At 33.2% G+C, this 17,612-nt stretch overlaps 1 protein-coding gene across 1 annotated transcript in view; it reads left to right on the top strand.

Annotated features, from left to right (window-relative positions):
- Positions 1-2,920: 2,920 nt before the first annotated feature.
- The window catches only part of LOC118751989 (cAMP-dependent protein kinase type I regulatory subunit-like), a 28,001-nt gene continuing 13,309 nt past the window's right edge, over positions 2,921-17,612 (top strand). The window contains exon 1 of the mRNA XM_036486816.1: positions 2,921-3,043. Coding sequence (XP_036342709.1) covers positions 3,035-3,043 — 9 coding nt within the window. The 5' untranslated portion in view covers positions 2,921-3,034. The remainder of the gene's footprint in view (positions 3,044-17,612) is intronic.

A 17,612-nucleotide genomic window follows, 5' to 3' on the forward strand; every position in this document is an offset into this window, starting at 1 on the left:
ACCCAAGATTAAAACTTTATAAAGTACTAAAAAAAATGCAAAAAATTGTCACCCAAATTTCAAACTTTTTTCTCAGTAGTGCTAGAATTTTTTGAGTACACAGTTTTGTAGCCCATTCAATTCTAGTCTGATAATCCGCAGCTTTCAAGAGGCTTAAAATTACCGTTGATTTTTTAGAATTTTTTTCCCCGAATGTGTGTCCATATAAAAATAAATTATTATGGAAGCAAATGCGACAAAAAGTTGCTCAAAAATCAACGGTCGTTTTTAGCCACCTGAACCTTATACATTATTAGAATTTAAAACTGTGTACTCAAAAAAATTTTAACACTTTTGAAATTTGGGGTAATATTTGTTTTCAATTTGTTAATTTTTTTGAAGTTTCAAACTTGGGTTTACATGGGTTTTATTAGAGAAAGATGTGTATTTTAACTGAAAATTCCTAAAAATAAATAAAAACACATGAGTTGAAAGCAATTTCACTTTGAAATGGGGGTGTTATTGTGTTGACCCATACTGTAGAATATACGGGGGCGAGAACGTATATAGGTATGGGAAATTATAAAAAATTTTAGATACTCCTCTGTGTTTAAAAAATGTTTATTATTTTTTTTATGAAAATATAGCTTACTATCTAAAACACCGTGTAAACCAACATTTCAAACTTTGTTGAACATTTATAAAAATTCGACGATTATGCAATTTTGTAGCCCCTTAAATTTTAGTATAAAAAGTGCAAGTTTGGAATCGCTGGGACTTACCATTGATTTTTGAAAATTTTTTGTTCGCGCATTTTCTTCCTTACAAAGTGTGCTTAGTTTTTTTTTTTGTGTGGAGGAAATGAGCAATCCACAAATAAATTGCCAAAAGTCCTAGATACTTAAAATTTACACTTTGTTATAATAAAATTGATTGCGTACGCAGACTGTTTCTAAGAAATCTAATTAAAAAGCACAAAATTTTGATGAAACTTTGCCAGATTTTGCAAATTTGTGTAAACAAGTTTGAAATTTGACTTACATGGTTTTTGTTAGATAACGAGCTACGCTTTCATAAAAAATAATAAAGATTAAATAAGTGAACAGAAAAGAGTCAAATAATGCTATGAACGTCTCTTCCCTATTTATATTTTCGCCACTGTATATTCATGCATTTGTTCGTAGATATGTATTTGTAGGCACATAAATACTACATATCTAAGTTGCTAATTGCGAATGCGACATTAGTAAGTCAGCAAGATTTTAATTTTTCACCCCTTTAATATCAAATGTGTGATTTTGTTATTTGCTTTTTTTTTTGTTACCGCCGCGCTCTGGCACTTTATAAATGTATGTACGTATGAAAGTATAGATATACATATGTAAATATACATACATACGGTGGCTAAAATATAAATAGCGACGCTAGATTTTACAAATTATGGCTATTTTTCTTTACGTTATTCCTTTTTTTATGAAAGTATACCGAGTGTATATACCGGTTCACAGAGAAAATTCGCAAGGGAGATACATCTTTGGGCAACCGAAGTCGGGCTTCGAATTAACACAGAAAAGAAAGGTATAGTACTTTTCTCTAAGAAACACAAGGTTCCGAACTAACTAGTCTAAGCTCAAGGTGAAGTAGAGCGCCAAGTATTTATGAATAATACTCGATAGCAATCGGTCTTTGCAAAGAGGATCTTAGTGGCATTCTATAGACCAAGAATATAGCGAACATAGCGTCAAGAACTGCCGCCAAGGTTTATGCTACGTCGCAGTTTGTGTGCAAGTCCTACGGACATGGTAGTACTTGTTAAAATTTCGCGTCCCTATTTATATTTTCGCCACTGTACATGCATGTATTTAATTTGCTGCCGCGCTATGTAGTAGAAAATTTGTGTCTCCTCGGAAAATTTTTGCTATAAATTTGAAGAGTTTATTTTTGACTGACCGCAAGCAGCGCGCCAGTGGTAGCGACTGCGCTGAGTTTTTTAACGTGTGCCGGGTGAAAATATTGGCTCTTAGCCGCTAGGAATATTGGAAACATTTTGTCGTTTATACTCAACGCGACCGAGTGTTTTTGTCGAGCGCCTATATGCCGTCGTCGTCGTTTTATGTGAATTTATATATATGTTTATGTACGTACATACATACATCTCTATAGATATTAATGCGAATTTTCCGCCAGCAAATATCAGCTAAATTTATTTCAAACTGAAGTTTTGACATTGGATTTGTCATTGAATTCAAAGCGGCGTGTTATTTAAGCAAAAATGTGCTGTATAAATACTTTTTAAAAACTTGAGGTTTAATAAAAAAAAGTGCAAAAAATTGTATAGTAAAAAAAAATAGTGAAGCTATTAGCTTCAGTGTGATCCTGGAAAAAAATCCTATAATTCAATTCAAAAAAGAAAATCAATGCAAGCTTCCAGTGAATCAATTTTAGGTTATCATAAAAGTGTGCCTGTTGCTTGACGTTGTGTGTTGCCGTGTGAAACCGATAAAAAGTGCAGCATAAAAAAGCATTATAAAAGCTGCAGCGAAAATAAAGTGAAAACAATCTAATTTGATTACGCAGTGAATGAACAAAAGGAGCGAGGTGGTGCAGCCAAAGCGCAAAAAGCAGCATCGCGGCAAATTACTTCATTCGGTGCAATAAGAACAACAACCAGTGCACCACGGCCTGCAGCTGTGCGGCTTATTGATTCCCACGCTAGCTCGCGCGACTCCTGTAAAGCATATATGTAGTACATACATACGCACGAACGCAGTTGCCTAGCGGTTCTTCGCACCTTCACAATAACTACGCATTTAGCTCCAGCCAACTTTTGCAGCGACTAAATAGATAGGGCTTATCTACTACTCCGCAGCAGCAGCAGCGGCAGCAGCAACTTTCAGCACAGCCAGTTGCATACGCACATACACATACATACAAGCCAGCGCAGGCGTAAAATATTACTTGCACGGTGCATACAACCAACAACAATCAGTAATACTCGTAGTGCAATCAACAACACCCAATACGAGGCTCTCCCGCATCCGCATACGCAGTGAAAATGTCAGAGGTTTGCAGAATTCCATTCACTATTTTTTATGTACTTTTATCTGTTATAGTATGAGTACATATGTACATACTTACTTACATACAAGAATGCAGCTGACATTTTGTCATTTTGTTATGCAGCAATTTAGTTTCTCACTCTTATCCATTCTGCAGCACCATTCACGCCCAGTCATGTGAATAGCACAGACAATTTTCGGGTATGCAGTTTTGTAGGCCATACAATTTTAGTATAATAAAGTGCAAGTTTCAAGTGGCTACAAAATACCGTTTGTTTTTGAAAAATTTTGTCTGTCGATAGTGTCATGCATTTTCTTCCATACAAAATATGCTCGAACAAATTTGTATATGGAAGAAAATGCGCAGCACTTGAAACTTGCAATTTATTATCCTAAAATTGTATGGGCTGCAAAACTGCATACCCGAAATTTTTCTTGAAATATTATTAACTTAAGCACTGCAGGTCATAAGGATAGCACACCCCTTTGTTGACATGTTTTTTAAATTTGTATAAAATTTTAGAATCGGATTTCCACGTAAAATATGCTACATTTTCATAAAAAATATCATGAATATTAAATAAACCAAAGGAAAACTGTACATACTGAGTATCAAAAGAATGTGCTCTTCAAATGACTGCGAGTGTATTTGCTGCTACTATGTACCTATAAAAGCATTAATTTTTTTTCTTGTTCTTTTTCATTATTATCATCAATGTTGTGAAATTACTTACTTGTCCAACCGTGGGCGGCAAAGCAAACTAAAAAAATAAAAAAGCACATCCTTATTAAGCTGAAATGTGCTTGTTAGCAACACTCGAACACTGTTGGGGGGAAAATGTTCTCAAGCTTGCTGGTTCGTTCGCCGCTCGGTATGTTGATGGAACTAAAAGTAATGCAGATTAACTAACAGTTATTTTGCTATGCTTACTCGTGTTCTTTAAATTCCTACACTTGCCGAGTGGGCTTAACTTTTCAACATGTTGCTTGCTGCTCTTCTAGGAACGCAAATAGCTTTCATTGCCATTGTCATTTCTCTGAATTTTGTTTTATGTATCTTGCAATGAGCGTTTACACCAACTATTTTAAAATTAAAATACATAGACATCAGAAAAGTTAGTTGACTTATTTTTTAATAAATATACGAGGCTTGTTCCAATAAATGTTGCGCTTGCTGTCTTATGGCATGTAGGCCAATTATAAAGTAGGTACGACGTGGCAAATGCAACTATTTAGTTTTAAAGGTCTGTCAAACTCAAGAATTTCCAAAAGTAACTGCAGGCGAAAGAGAAATTTTATTTTCACGTGTAAACAGCCAGAAAGTTATTTCTGGTACTTTTCGGAAATCAGTTTCAGAAATTTAAATTGCAGCGGAAAGTGCGCAAATCGATATCGAAATTATACATATCGCGGGCTTATATTCAATACCTTCTATCTGCACTTTTCACAAAAATTTTGATTAAATTTTTACACAGATAATGTTTTGGATTTTAAGGTTATCTGAATAGGCAATATCTCCGAGAAGACTCGTATAAGGTTGCCACCTATTCCAAATTAGTTACAAATTGATTAAATATCCTAATATGGGTTTCAAATGGAAGGTATTTTTAAGATCCCTTATTCAAAAATATTTTTAATAAGGTTGCCACCTATTTCGAATCGCATATTTATTTCATTTTTTGTTTAGAAAAAAAAGGTAAAATAGTACTATTTATGGGTACCAAGAGAAGGTTCTTAAACAATGCTTTCCCTATACACAAAATGTTATGTCTTAGGATAATAGTGTAAGGTTGCCACTTATTTTCGATTCTACACAATTTATCTAAAACATCGCAATATGGATATCAAATGAGAGGTATTGTAGAGAACTTTGGTCAGAAAATATTTTCCATCAGGGTTGCCACGCTTCCTTGTAATACAAATTTTTTTTTTGTTAATCTCAATCAACATTTTTTTATGTATACATAGTATATATACGCTCAAGATATGTACCATTCATTCCAGCGTATTTCGGAATAGGGTAAGGAATTTACTTACTATTTATTTAATAGATATGGAAATCCTATTTTTTTGTTTATTTCAGTATATTCACTTTTGTAATTAGCAACCTTTGGATATAAAATTTCATAAAAATCTCATTTTTTCTTTAAATCCGTCCATGTTTTTGTTTTTTAATATGGAATCCGCCATTCTGAATTTTTGAAAACTGATGACAGTTTTGTAATTAGCGACTCAAAGAGCCTTAGGATATCAAATCTCATAAAAATCTGGCGGGTTTTTAATTAAAAAAAAACTGACTTGTAATCAGCAATCCCAAAACCCTTAAAAGAAAATAAATAAATTTTCCCATAAATACCCAGACCTGTTTTTATATGATGACTTATAGGGGAATTTTACCAGAAAGAATTTTTCCATCCGGTTCAGTGAAAGATTTTGGCACAAATTCGGAATAAGTATAAAATTAACCTCAAGGCTGTGGATTCGGTAAGAGCGAATTAATTTTATTTGCGTGTTCATAGACTTACAGTGGAATGTAATGGCAAATATTTTTTTTTTTACATTTTAACCCGTTATGCCCCTGTTGTATATTTTTTGTTTGTATTTTACCCCTTTTCTGAAAAAACTGATCAAAAAAGGCCCACCTGTTAAGGAGTAAGAGGGTCAAAATGTTCCCCATAAATGTTCTCCGTCGTATTTTACATAAAACTGCCAAACTTATCGTATGTCTAAAATGTAAGGATCATATCGTTCCCCACGTCAATTTCCCATAAGAATGTGCAAAAGGGGGAAAGCGTTACATATCAACACTAGATTGGTTTGGCAGCACTTTCCAGCAAAAATGAAAATTGCTAGCGCAGCACGAGAAGTTGAAATTATTCCTCAATACAATACAATACAAAACAAACTTAATATAACCAAATAAAAATTAAATAATCGGGATGAACAAATCTTTTTTTTTTTAAATTTATCAAACAAAATCTCTATACTATTTTGAAAATTTCAATTTGGCACCACTGTGCAACGGTTTCCTCTATAATTTTACATACATATATGAGCAAGTCTCACGAGTTGTTTTTTAGTGTAACTTCCGTCTCTCGCCAGAAAAAAAAACGCTAAAGCATTCTTCTTGCATATATTTCAATCAATGGAGCTCCAGAAACAAGTAAAATAAAAAATAAATCAAGTATTTGAACAATTTTAGCCTTAAAACGTTAACTTAGGCGAAAAAGTACCGAAATTACAAATTTTTCCATTGTCACTCGAAAAAATCATAATTATTACCTTTTGGACGGCAGCATGCAGAAAATTTGTCGCAGCTATTTTGTAATTTTTTGAAATTTTACGATTTTTTTAATTTCAATAATTTGAGAATATGTACTTCAAAATGTTAAAATTAAGCGGTGAAAATGTTTTTCTTGCCAAAACGAAGGAATACAGTGTAACAAAACTAGTGTGCCACCAAATGAAATAAATTAAATTGTGTAAAAGATGACTATGATTTGAGAAACTGATATTCCATTTTCACAATTGTTATTAGCACACTCGAAATTCATTCTGAAATTGTTATATACATGTATGTAATATAGGTATATGTGCATAAGGAGCACTGTGTAAAAATCTCCACGCAAATATTTAATTATTTTTAAATAATATGACTTTTAAGTAGAAGCGTGCGAGTAAACGTGTCAGCTGGCTGTGTAAGTTGCTATGGGGCGTATACGTTACATACGCAAGTGCGTGTGTATGAGCACGAGCGGTTATTTTTCATTTTTTTCAGTACATCCTTTTTATACCCGAGCGCACTTGTGCACAAGGGTATTATAACTTTGTTCACATAACGGTTGTTTGTAACAGGCAAAACGAATCGAGATAGATATAGACATATGTATACATAAATGATCAGGATGAAAAGAGAAATCGATTAAGCGCTGACTGTCTGTCCGTCCGTCCGTCCGTCTGTGCACACGATAACTCGAGTAAAAATTGAGGTATCTTAACGAAACTTTGTATATGCACTTCTTTCGGGCGTAGGACGGACGGTATTTAAAATGGGCAAAATCGGACAATAACCACGCCTACCTCCCATATAACGGTAATTTTCAGAAATACGAAAACTGCGATATTTTAGTAACTACTGAAGATTATTCACTCAAAATTGATATTTACAATAAGTTTTAGACGAAAAATAAGAATATTAAAAATTTTTGGAAAATGGGCGTAGCCACGCCCACTTATGGTTACATGTGTATATCTTGATAACCGCTGCACCAATTTCTTCCAAATTTGGCACAGTTGTTAACCTTGGTATAATATACGAAATGGCCGAAAAATTTTAAAATCGGACAAAAACCACGCCCACATCCCATATAACGGTAATTTAGAGAAATACGAAATCTTCGATAAATCAGTAAATATTAAAGCTAATTTATTCAAAATTGATGCTTGCAACAATTCTTTACCAAGAAATACGCTTAAGACAAAATTTTGAAAAATGGGCGTGGCACCGCCCACTTATGATCACATATAAGTATATCGGTAACCGTTCTACCAATTTGTACCAAACTCGGTATGGTTATTGTACTTGCCACGTGTAAGCAAAACGTTGAAAATTATTGAAATCGGACTAAAATAACGGCCGATTCTCATATAACGGTAAATTTAAGAAATGCTTGAAGCTTCAATATTTCGAAATTTAAGGACGCTAATTTACTCAAAATGGATACACCCCGGTTTACCATGTAGCGGTAGCTTTCGGAAAGGTGAAAAACATATATTTAATACTTGCGCCGGGTATTTAATGTTCGGCTCCGCCCGAACTTAGACTTTCTTACTTGTTAAATTTCCATTTAAATACAATTTCGCGTTGGAATCTTGCTCTTTTTACAAAACTGAAGTTAATGCATTTTCTAAGATAAGTGTGCGTCCATTATCGACAAAAAAACACGTTTTTGTCCAAAAATGTACATATCACGACATTTGTACATTAGGGGGGTAACCTTTTTTTCTTTGACTAAGCTCGTATAGCATAGGAGGATTCTACGTGTAATTCTATACTTAGCGAATTTTCCGAATAAACCAATTTGGAGTTTGCCAAATTGCGAAAATAGGTTTCGAACAAAATGTTAAAATTTCCACTGTTGCTCCCTCTGTAGAAGTTTTAAGAAAAAGATAAGTGCAGAAATAGATGGACACATACCAAAACGCCCCTTATAGCATATTTGCATGCAATATTTAAGCACTGCTTTACGACACTAAGTACAGCAAAATGCTAAGAAACCTATTTCCGCAATTTGGCAAACACCAAATTAATTTTAGACCCATATTTCTTCGGCAAATTTGCTAAGAATTACACGTATGTAGAATGCTTTTGTGCTATAAGCGCATAATTGAAAAAAAAAATCCCATAAAAATTTACCCGTCCTAATGTACATACTTATGTATATATTTGTATGTAGATTCTTCAAATTAGCATCTATTGAAAATTAGTGCCTTTTGCTTCAAATATTGATAAGAATAATTTGAAAGTTATCTGTTCAACTTGTTCCCCCTTAGAACTAATAAAAGTGTCAAATTATTTCAGACGATGATTATTGTGTACATATATATGTACATACATATACATACACACATAAATAAGTATGTATGTACACCTCTATTTTGATTAACAAAATATTAGGTGCGAATTTGCCATTTATCATTCATTTTTTTTATTGCTGATTCATTTGTCATGCGGAAAATATTTATGTGAATATAATAGATATCGGTATGAAAATATTTCTGCATGCATACATACATATATATGTATGTATGTATATGTCAATATTTAGCTTCCCATTTTATTCAACTTCAAATTGTGTGCTGATTTGCAAAGTTTCTTTTGTACATGTTGACATTTATATGCTAATCGTTTGATCTACTTGTCGCTACTATTTAAGCAAATATTGATGTAAAATATATTTTGTACATTTAACTAATTATAAATTATACATTTTAGGCGTATAACATTTATATGTTTCTATTGCTTCGTTTTATCGACCTTCGAGCGCTAACGAAAAATTGCCAAGGTTCATTATTTAACCTTGGTTAAGAGGTATACAAATAAATGTAACGATTTAGTTGGAAGGAAAATTTGTCTTGGTATTACTTTTGCATTCGTATGAACCAATTTTCGATGCACTTTTCCCACTTCGATGGTGCCACCCCGAAAACATGTGATTTGAACGCATCAATCGTTTCTTCAGGCGTCAAACAAATGCTGGTGTACCATTCAGAAATGGCAATTCTACGTTGCTCTAATGGAACGCTGGCGACATGTAGGGTTGCCAACATTTTCTAAGATATTTATAGTAGTAAATTGGAAAAATATAGTTCACTTCAAATATATATAGTATTTTATTTAAAAGAAAAAGTAAAAACGATTTTTAAGTGATGGAAACGTCTTCCTGTCAATGCCGAAATTGTTGGAATAGAGAGTAGAAATGAAATAATTTTATGTAAATTTGTTAATTCTTTCTCAGTTATGTTACCTTTTTTGGATTAAAAACCCACAATGACCTTTTACTTTAAAGAATATTCCATTTAATATTGTTATTTCAGTATAAAGGCCATCCATTTTAGTACAAATTTTTTCGTGCAAATTACTGAATTTATATTTATAATTGAAGAAATATAGTATTTTTCCGTACTATATTTATTTCCAACAGTATACAGTACCCCGACCGTAAAAATAGTAAAATACTATATATTATAGTACGGTTGGCAACCCTAACGACATGTCCAGCTATTCCGAGAAAAACAAACTACCAATTGCGCCGTGCGCAAACATTTTTTTGTTAGATTTGGGTCGTCTTGAAAGACGCATACAGTCGATTGTTGTTTAGTTTCGGGTTTATATGCATAGAACCTTGATTCTTCGCCTGTTACTATTTTAAAGACGTCTTTTGAAGTACCGTGATTCAATTTCTTGATAATTTATTTGCACCAATCGACACGAGATTTTTTTCATTAATATCAGTTCATATTTTTACAATTTTTAGTTTCTTTTGCGCCCAGCTATTTAAAATATAGCACCCATATTTGATAGATGTTAAGGCATATGTAGTGAAAATTAATTACTTAATTTAGGATAATGAGTTTTTTTTATATAAAATAAATGGAACAAGTTTGTGCAAATATTCATGATAAATTTTAGCTTTGATATTTTCATATTCTTTTCATATTTTTTTATAAAACTGCTTATAATATAATAAACTGCAATTTAAGGTTTGAAACTGGTAACCCTTGTGAAAAATTTATCTATCTTCATTAGAAGTAACGACTTCTATTCGGTCAGAAATTGACGAAACAGGATTTCGAAAAAGTTCGTTCTTGATTCAATCTCCGACCATGAAAGTTTTGCGAATATCGTCTTACTTTTCGGTTTATATTGCGCTTATTCTCACTTCATTTCCTAATATAAATGTTCAATGAGACTTAAGCCAGGGGAATTGCCAAGAGGATTCATTTTTCCAAGGTCCAGATATATTTTTTTCTTTTGAACAAAGTAAAAAATATTTCCTTTTCATTTTTAAACACAAAGTTGTTCATATACATTTTAACCCATTGACTTCTAATACAGTAGATTTTTTAACCCTTATTTTGGAGACGTTTTATGACAGCCAGCGGATTAAAAAAGGTAATCGAAAATGATGGCAAATTTAGTTGAAGCTTCGTAGTAAAATTTCCCGCTCAACGTTTTGCAGAGCATTTTAACCCTATAACTACCATTTTAAATAAGCTTACGTATCAGTTTTTTTTTTCAAAATAGAACCAATGTGCCGTATTAGGGGTCTAATGTTCTACGAAGCTAATCGATAAATTTAACTATCTGTCTCTGAAGACAAAAATTTGGACTAAATTCAATATTAACCTAAGATTACGTTCAAGATGATAAATGTATGACCAAAACTTGATCCCATTGTAAAAAAAAGGTAATAAGGTGAGAAAAATCATTTTGAGGTTTGGCTACCAATACTTAAAAATTCGAGCGTTATTTCGTTGAAGTCGTAAAATAATCTTAAAATTTTTTACGCATTATAATAATGAACTCGACCTGCCAGCCTATTAGCTGATTCAGTATGAAAACGCCATGAACGAATTTTATTATACTTTTCGATGGTCTACTAAAAATCAATGATGCGACACTTAACGATTTATTGGTTGGAACGCCACGCTGCATGGAAGTCTATAAATCAATAGAATTTACAAACAAACAAATAAAAAATGCATGTATGCAAGTATATATATTAGAAACTGAAGGAAGTTTGCCGTACACCCCTGAGTATAAAGTAATTTTGCAAGGTAATAAATTAGTTTAAAATAGCTCTACTGGAATAATCAAAACACTTTCTTATCAAAAGTTTAATGATTTTTGGGTAGCTTTAATTTACTGACAATAGGGTGCTACGTTAGCTTGGTACGGACTAGAACGCGAGGTGCTTGAGATCAAGGAACTTATGAACAAAAAAATTTTCTCCTTGCGACAAAAGCACTGTTGTATTCGACAATGCCGAAGGTATGTCGAAAAATTACAGAAGGCGACCCCTACGTTCGGCAAAAAAAAATCGAATGATTTGAATGATTTTTAGCGAAGTTTAATTAACTGGTATTAGGGTGGTACGTTGGGGTGATAGACACGGAGCTCTGATGAGTACTAGAACGGGGTACTCGAGGTCAATGAACTTTGGAACAAAAACAAAAACTGTCTTCTCGAATAACAAAAACATCGATATCATATTTTAAGATCCTACTGTAAACCCCGTGGTTTATGATCAATATGGCTTTCCTTGCTAAGTTGCGAAGATACCCTTGCACCATGCCGTACTTATTGGGTAGTTAGTTACCAGTTAGGCTTCCAACCATTTTTCAACGACCTTCCCTTTTTCACCTAAAAATATGTGTTTGCTCTGTTTCACTAGCCTTGTCGAGATGGGCAAACAGTGGCCCCTATGAAGTGAACCCAATTAAAACAAACAAGCCTCTGATAACCGATAATTTCACTAAACCCCTGGATCTAACCCTTCAGAAAGCTCCGGACTGTCCGGGTTGAAACCTATGGCTAAGCCAAGGCCCCAATACTCACTCTCTCCGTTTATCAACTGTGTCTCTGTCCCAAGATAAGTTCGTTTGATTTAAAATAAAGGAGAAAAAATAAAATAGTTACGTTAATCCTTTTCGAAACGATGCATTTTCAATATAAGGGATATTCCTATTTCAAAATGTAAGTTTTCATAAAAAGTGGACATAGCAACTTTTCACTCTTAAGCTAGCGATGTGTAGCTGTATCGATTATCCATAGCTTATTAGAAGAAAGCTTGTCTTAATTGTTACTATGGGAGCGTATGTAAGCTGTAAAGCCATTTATGGTCCGATTATACATACCTCGTATAACTTCGCATAAATTTCGAACTGTAATTTTGTATGTACTTTGTATGTTCTCCATTACCCAGAAATTAGCAGAACTTGCAAAAACTTAGCGATCTGTTGAGTCTAGATTTTACTTCACATTTTCCTAAGTAATATTTCAATTGCATTGGTACTAATGGTTGTGTGAAATTATGCGAAGTATGCATAATCAGCTCTTTACTCGAGTTTCTAATTTGTTAGATTATGACACTCTTGCAGCAAATGAGCGACATGTACTCGTATGTGTGTAGTGTTGGCAAAATGTTAATCTGATATAGAATTAAAAATTAACGATTAAAATGTTAATCACGATTAACGATTACAATTAATTAATCGTAATCATCTGTACGATTAATGATTGAATTTTTTTAATCGTTAATCGTCGGTTGTGATTACGATTAATTAACTTTAATCATTAATCGTTAATCCAATTAAAAAGAAGACCTGATTAAGTGGTCTAGTTTGTCCGAATTTGAAACCAAACAAGAGTTATAGTTATTATTTCGTGTTTCACGCTTATAAAAAACACATAATATATAAAAAAATAAATATTATTTTTATTAGTAATACATAAACAGGGAATTTTTACAACCCATCGCGCATGTGCAGAGAGATATTAAAACCTATTTAGTTCACATAACATCTGTTGGAATAGATTTTAATGAAAACGCACGGCGAATTGCTTAGATTGATGAGAAAACCCGACTTAGCCATACCCGATTAACTGGCCTTGTGTGCATAGAAAAATTTCAGCATAAATTAATGAATCACCAAACCTACTTAATCAAATTAAGGGCGAATAATCAAAAATTATTTTTTTAATCGCGGTTACTATTAGCTGTTTAATCAGATTAAAATTAATCATGATTAACTGTAATCGGATTGAATTTAATCGATTGAACTAATTGATTAAAAAATCAATCGATTAGTGCCAACACTATATGTGTGTATGTATGGCCTTAAATGTATATTTACGTAAGTACGTATTACATCAGTGCGTACGCAATAATCGGCATACTTACGTAAATATTGTTAAATTCTTTATCACTTGTATACTCTTAAAAATTTCAGACGAACCGCAGAGAAATATAAATGCATACATGTATGTATGTTTGTTATTATACTTACGGTGACCATATTTATGAGAGCCGAATACGGGACAAAAAATGATTTTGCAAATTTGTTCCACAACAGCTTACAGATCTTAAAGCCCTCTTCAATGAAAAAAAAAACATTAAATTTTAGTATAATAAAGTGCAATTTTAAGTTGCTAAGGCTTACCAATAATTTTTGCCAATTTTTTTTTTTTGTTGACGGTTACGCATTTTTTTCATACAAAGTAAGTAAGTTCGACCATTTTTTTTAAAGGGAAGCAAATCAGCAGCCCTTTCCACTCGCACTTTATAATACTCAATTTTAATGAGTTACAAAACTGCAAACCAAATTTTTTTCTAAAGATCCTAATTAAAAAGTTTGAAATTTTGGTGAAACCTTGCAGAATTAATTTTTATAGTTTTTTGCACAAAGTTAAAAATTTGGTATTATATGGTTTTTGTTAGGTAATGAGCTTTACTTTCATAAAATAAACAATAACTAAACTAAGGAAAAATAGTCAAAACTTACTAAAATGTCCAGCCCTAATTTCTATTTTAGTCCCTGTATGTATTCCTCGATTCGAATCACAGGCATTCAGATTAGGAAATAATAACTGTTTATGGAGAAAATTAGTATCATATATGTACCAAACATCTCTTAGAACTCGTTCATAGGCATGCCATTTTAATGAGTTTTGAAGGCGTCGAAATACCGAACACCGAATACGGGACAAATACAGGACATTAAAAGAAATACAGAACATTTGACGTCCCGTATAAAATAAATAAATTACCAGGACAAAGGGTCAAAAAAGAGGACTGTCCCGTATAATACAGGACGGATGGTCACCGTAATTATACTGTATGTTGCTCTTGCCAAAATTTGAAGAATCCATAAAATATACGATCACTAGGTTGGAGCAAAGCTAAATGTTGTAGATATTTGTTAACGGACGCTACTCTTGCTTCCTAAAAATTCATACGGTTATATACATATATATTTATGTTCAAACATGCATGTGTAATTATATACATACATATATATGTACCTACATATGTACATACTTATGTATCTCTTATACATACATTTGTATGTGCCCTCTATGTATGCATAAGCATGAGTATCTATTTATATTAGTAGGCTTGTTGATTTGTTGGCATTGAGCCGATTTTCATCAGTTAATATGAGAATGGAAATGCCGGTTTCACATAGTGGCAAGCGTGCTGCTGATATGTATGTACATAAGTTTATATATGACCTTAAATTATGGTGAATATGTCAGTTGTAAAGAAATGGCAACACAATCGACCACACCATATCGTCTTGTAGTATAGAAAATTAATTTGCACAATTAATTTGAAAAAGTTTGCTACGTGCAGCGCATTTTGCGTTAATTATGTTCGGGTATAGATGCGTACACTTTTCTTAGTTTAATAAAAGATTAAATTCAGTATAACATAATTTTACCAAATCACTTGTTTGCTGATATGTGTACATGGACGTATCATTCTGAACAGCTCTATAAGGACATACATACATATGTGCATACTTTTATATGCGTGCGTCATTCCACGTCAAAACGCATGCGGCTCAGCCCAAAAGTGGTGGAGAGCTATTGTTATTTTTTAGCTGTGAAATGTTAGGTGTTTTTTTATTTTATTTTATTTAGAATCGAAGGTTATGTTGCGGTTATAAAAAATTGCCATGCGGTACTAAATAAGTCACCATTTTCTGACCAGTCTCCCGAAAATTTTTCTATAAATCGTTTATGAAAAGGCAGATAAGCGATAAAAATCATAACTAAAGGTCACTATATATGTTTTTGAGGTCGCTGAACAATAATCCGGAGCCAATTCGGATTTACAAGGTCTGTATCGAGGTCATTTGAAGGTCAAAAAGAAACAGTTAGTTAAGGTATAAGCCTCGTATTATTGTATTTTTCTCATTTTCCAAAAAAAAAATCTCAAAAAAAAACATACTGTTATGATATATTTTGGAGTGAAATAGAAATTTCCGGAAAGCAAAAGATCTAGCGAGTCCAAAGGGGCCTTTTCTAATGAACCAATATTGTACGCTGTCATTACCTTTGCTGAAGAGACTCTACAATGTTGAGGTACCAGAGGCTGAATGCTGAATCTTTACTGCTGCTTGTAAAACTGCCACAGGTTCTAGCTCTGGAGGATTTATCGAAGGTAACGGGAAACATCCCCACTTCTCTATTAGAGAATATGACTCAATATTTGGGAGGTAGGAGCTTACGTGCCTGTAGTGGCAGCCAAGCCTCTACCAATGCATCCTTAAACTACTTTCAAAGTAGTACGTCCAATACAAGTCTTGGCTAACTTACAACTGTTGTTGTTTGACCTAGGGTGCCAGGTCACTCGGGAGTGCCTGGTAATACTACATCTGACTATTTGGCTAGAGAGGGCTGAGATCAGATATTCCTTAGATAGCAGACAGTTTTTCAACCCCTGTCTTCAGTCATCAAATCCACCTAGAGAAACTGGTTGAATATTTCGCAAAACGAATGGGAGCTTTTGAGGGGCTGTTGGTGGCCAAAATGCATGATTATGCAGACCACTTGTGGGACTGTTGACTGCTCACTTCTCTTAGCACAAACACTTGTTTGCGCAAGGTCTACATGATAGCGCCTTTTGCCTTCTGTGCCTTGAAGGGTATGAAACGGCCAAACACAAATCATCTATGTCGTCGAGTAATTGGGCCATATTTTGGGTGCCTTCGGGGCGCTTAACTATATATTTTGCTAAGTGTTTGAACGGGTTTCCTCCTCAATTTGTGCTGTTAGTCTTGAGGTTTTCACAGAAATTAAAGAACCCATACTTTTACGACCATCGATGTGGCAGATGTTTGTTTTTTGTGGTAGGCTTTTTTCATTGTAGGAATAAACTCCGCTATTAGAAAAACACCTTTTAAACAACGGCCGTGTTATTTATTCAAAAAACGATACCTGCAGAAGTATATTTGAACCAGTCATACAACTAAGTGCTTTCGTTTCGTAAATCTAAATAGTTAGATTTATTCATGATGCAATAATACAAGCTGGTATCAGTTGTGACAGCTCGATTTGACACCTTAGCTCAGTAGAATAAGAAGAAAAAACGGGATGAAATTAATCCCCATTTGGGGGAAAAATATAAAAGTTAATATTTTCTTCAAAACAAAATTTGCTTTTTTATAGTATATTCGTAATGAAATGAAATAAAATAAGATAAAACACCTTTTTGAGAAAACAAGATGTGTATACTGAAAAAAAAATCAACTATATTATTTGGCAAAGAATTGTTAAAGAAGTAACACTGTTTCTCCTAAGGCAGTCAATGTGGCGGAATTAAGGCGAGAAGTTGTTAACCCATAACACCTTGTATTATTGCATCATGAGATTTACTAGTTTTTTAATTAATGTACAAAATGAAACCTAAACACCACCCAAAGCATCCATTGTAATCACTTGATGGCAGCAAATTCCTTCAAATAATTCCATAGCAAAAAATATGTTTATACATATTAAATATATATACAGATCCAGTACATACTCGTATACTTGCATATATACTTTGTACATGATATACATACCTATGTATGTATATAGCAATTGCAATTTAACGACTCAGCAGTTAGTTGGCCTGTGTGACGTGATATTATGACATTATTTATGCTAAATGAAGGCAATGAAAGTTAATAAATTATGCCAAAACATTTATTAGCAAGTTTAACGATCACTCCTCTCAAGGCACCGAAGGGCTATTAACACTGGCCATGACCTTTTTGACGGGCTATAAATATTTTTTTGTTTTGTCTCTCTTTCGCTTAATGTGCAGAATAAATTGTCGTGCTGTTGATTGCCATTTGTTACGCATTGTAAATTTTCAGTCCTTGTCAGTGTGACATTGTTCTGTTGAGCGTGATGATGGACAAGAAATAAGAATATATGTATTTACTGTGGTAACTAGAAAGTTAATAACCGAGTTAAATTTGGTTACTTTTTGGTTCTATGAAATCTGATATTTTTTTATT

Source organism: Rhagoletis pomonella, unplaced genomic scaffold, assembly GCF_013731165.1.
Source record: "Rhagoletis pomonella isolate Grant_MI unplaced genomic scaffold, Rhpom_1.0 Rhpom_scaffold_01143, whole genome shotgun sequence".
Classification (NCBI taxonomy): Eukaryota; Metazoa; Arthropoda; class Insecta; order Diptera; family Tephritidae; genus Rhagoletis; species Rhagoletis pomonella.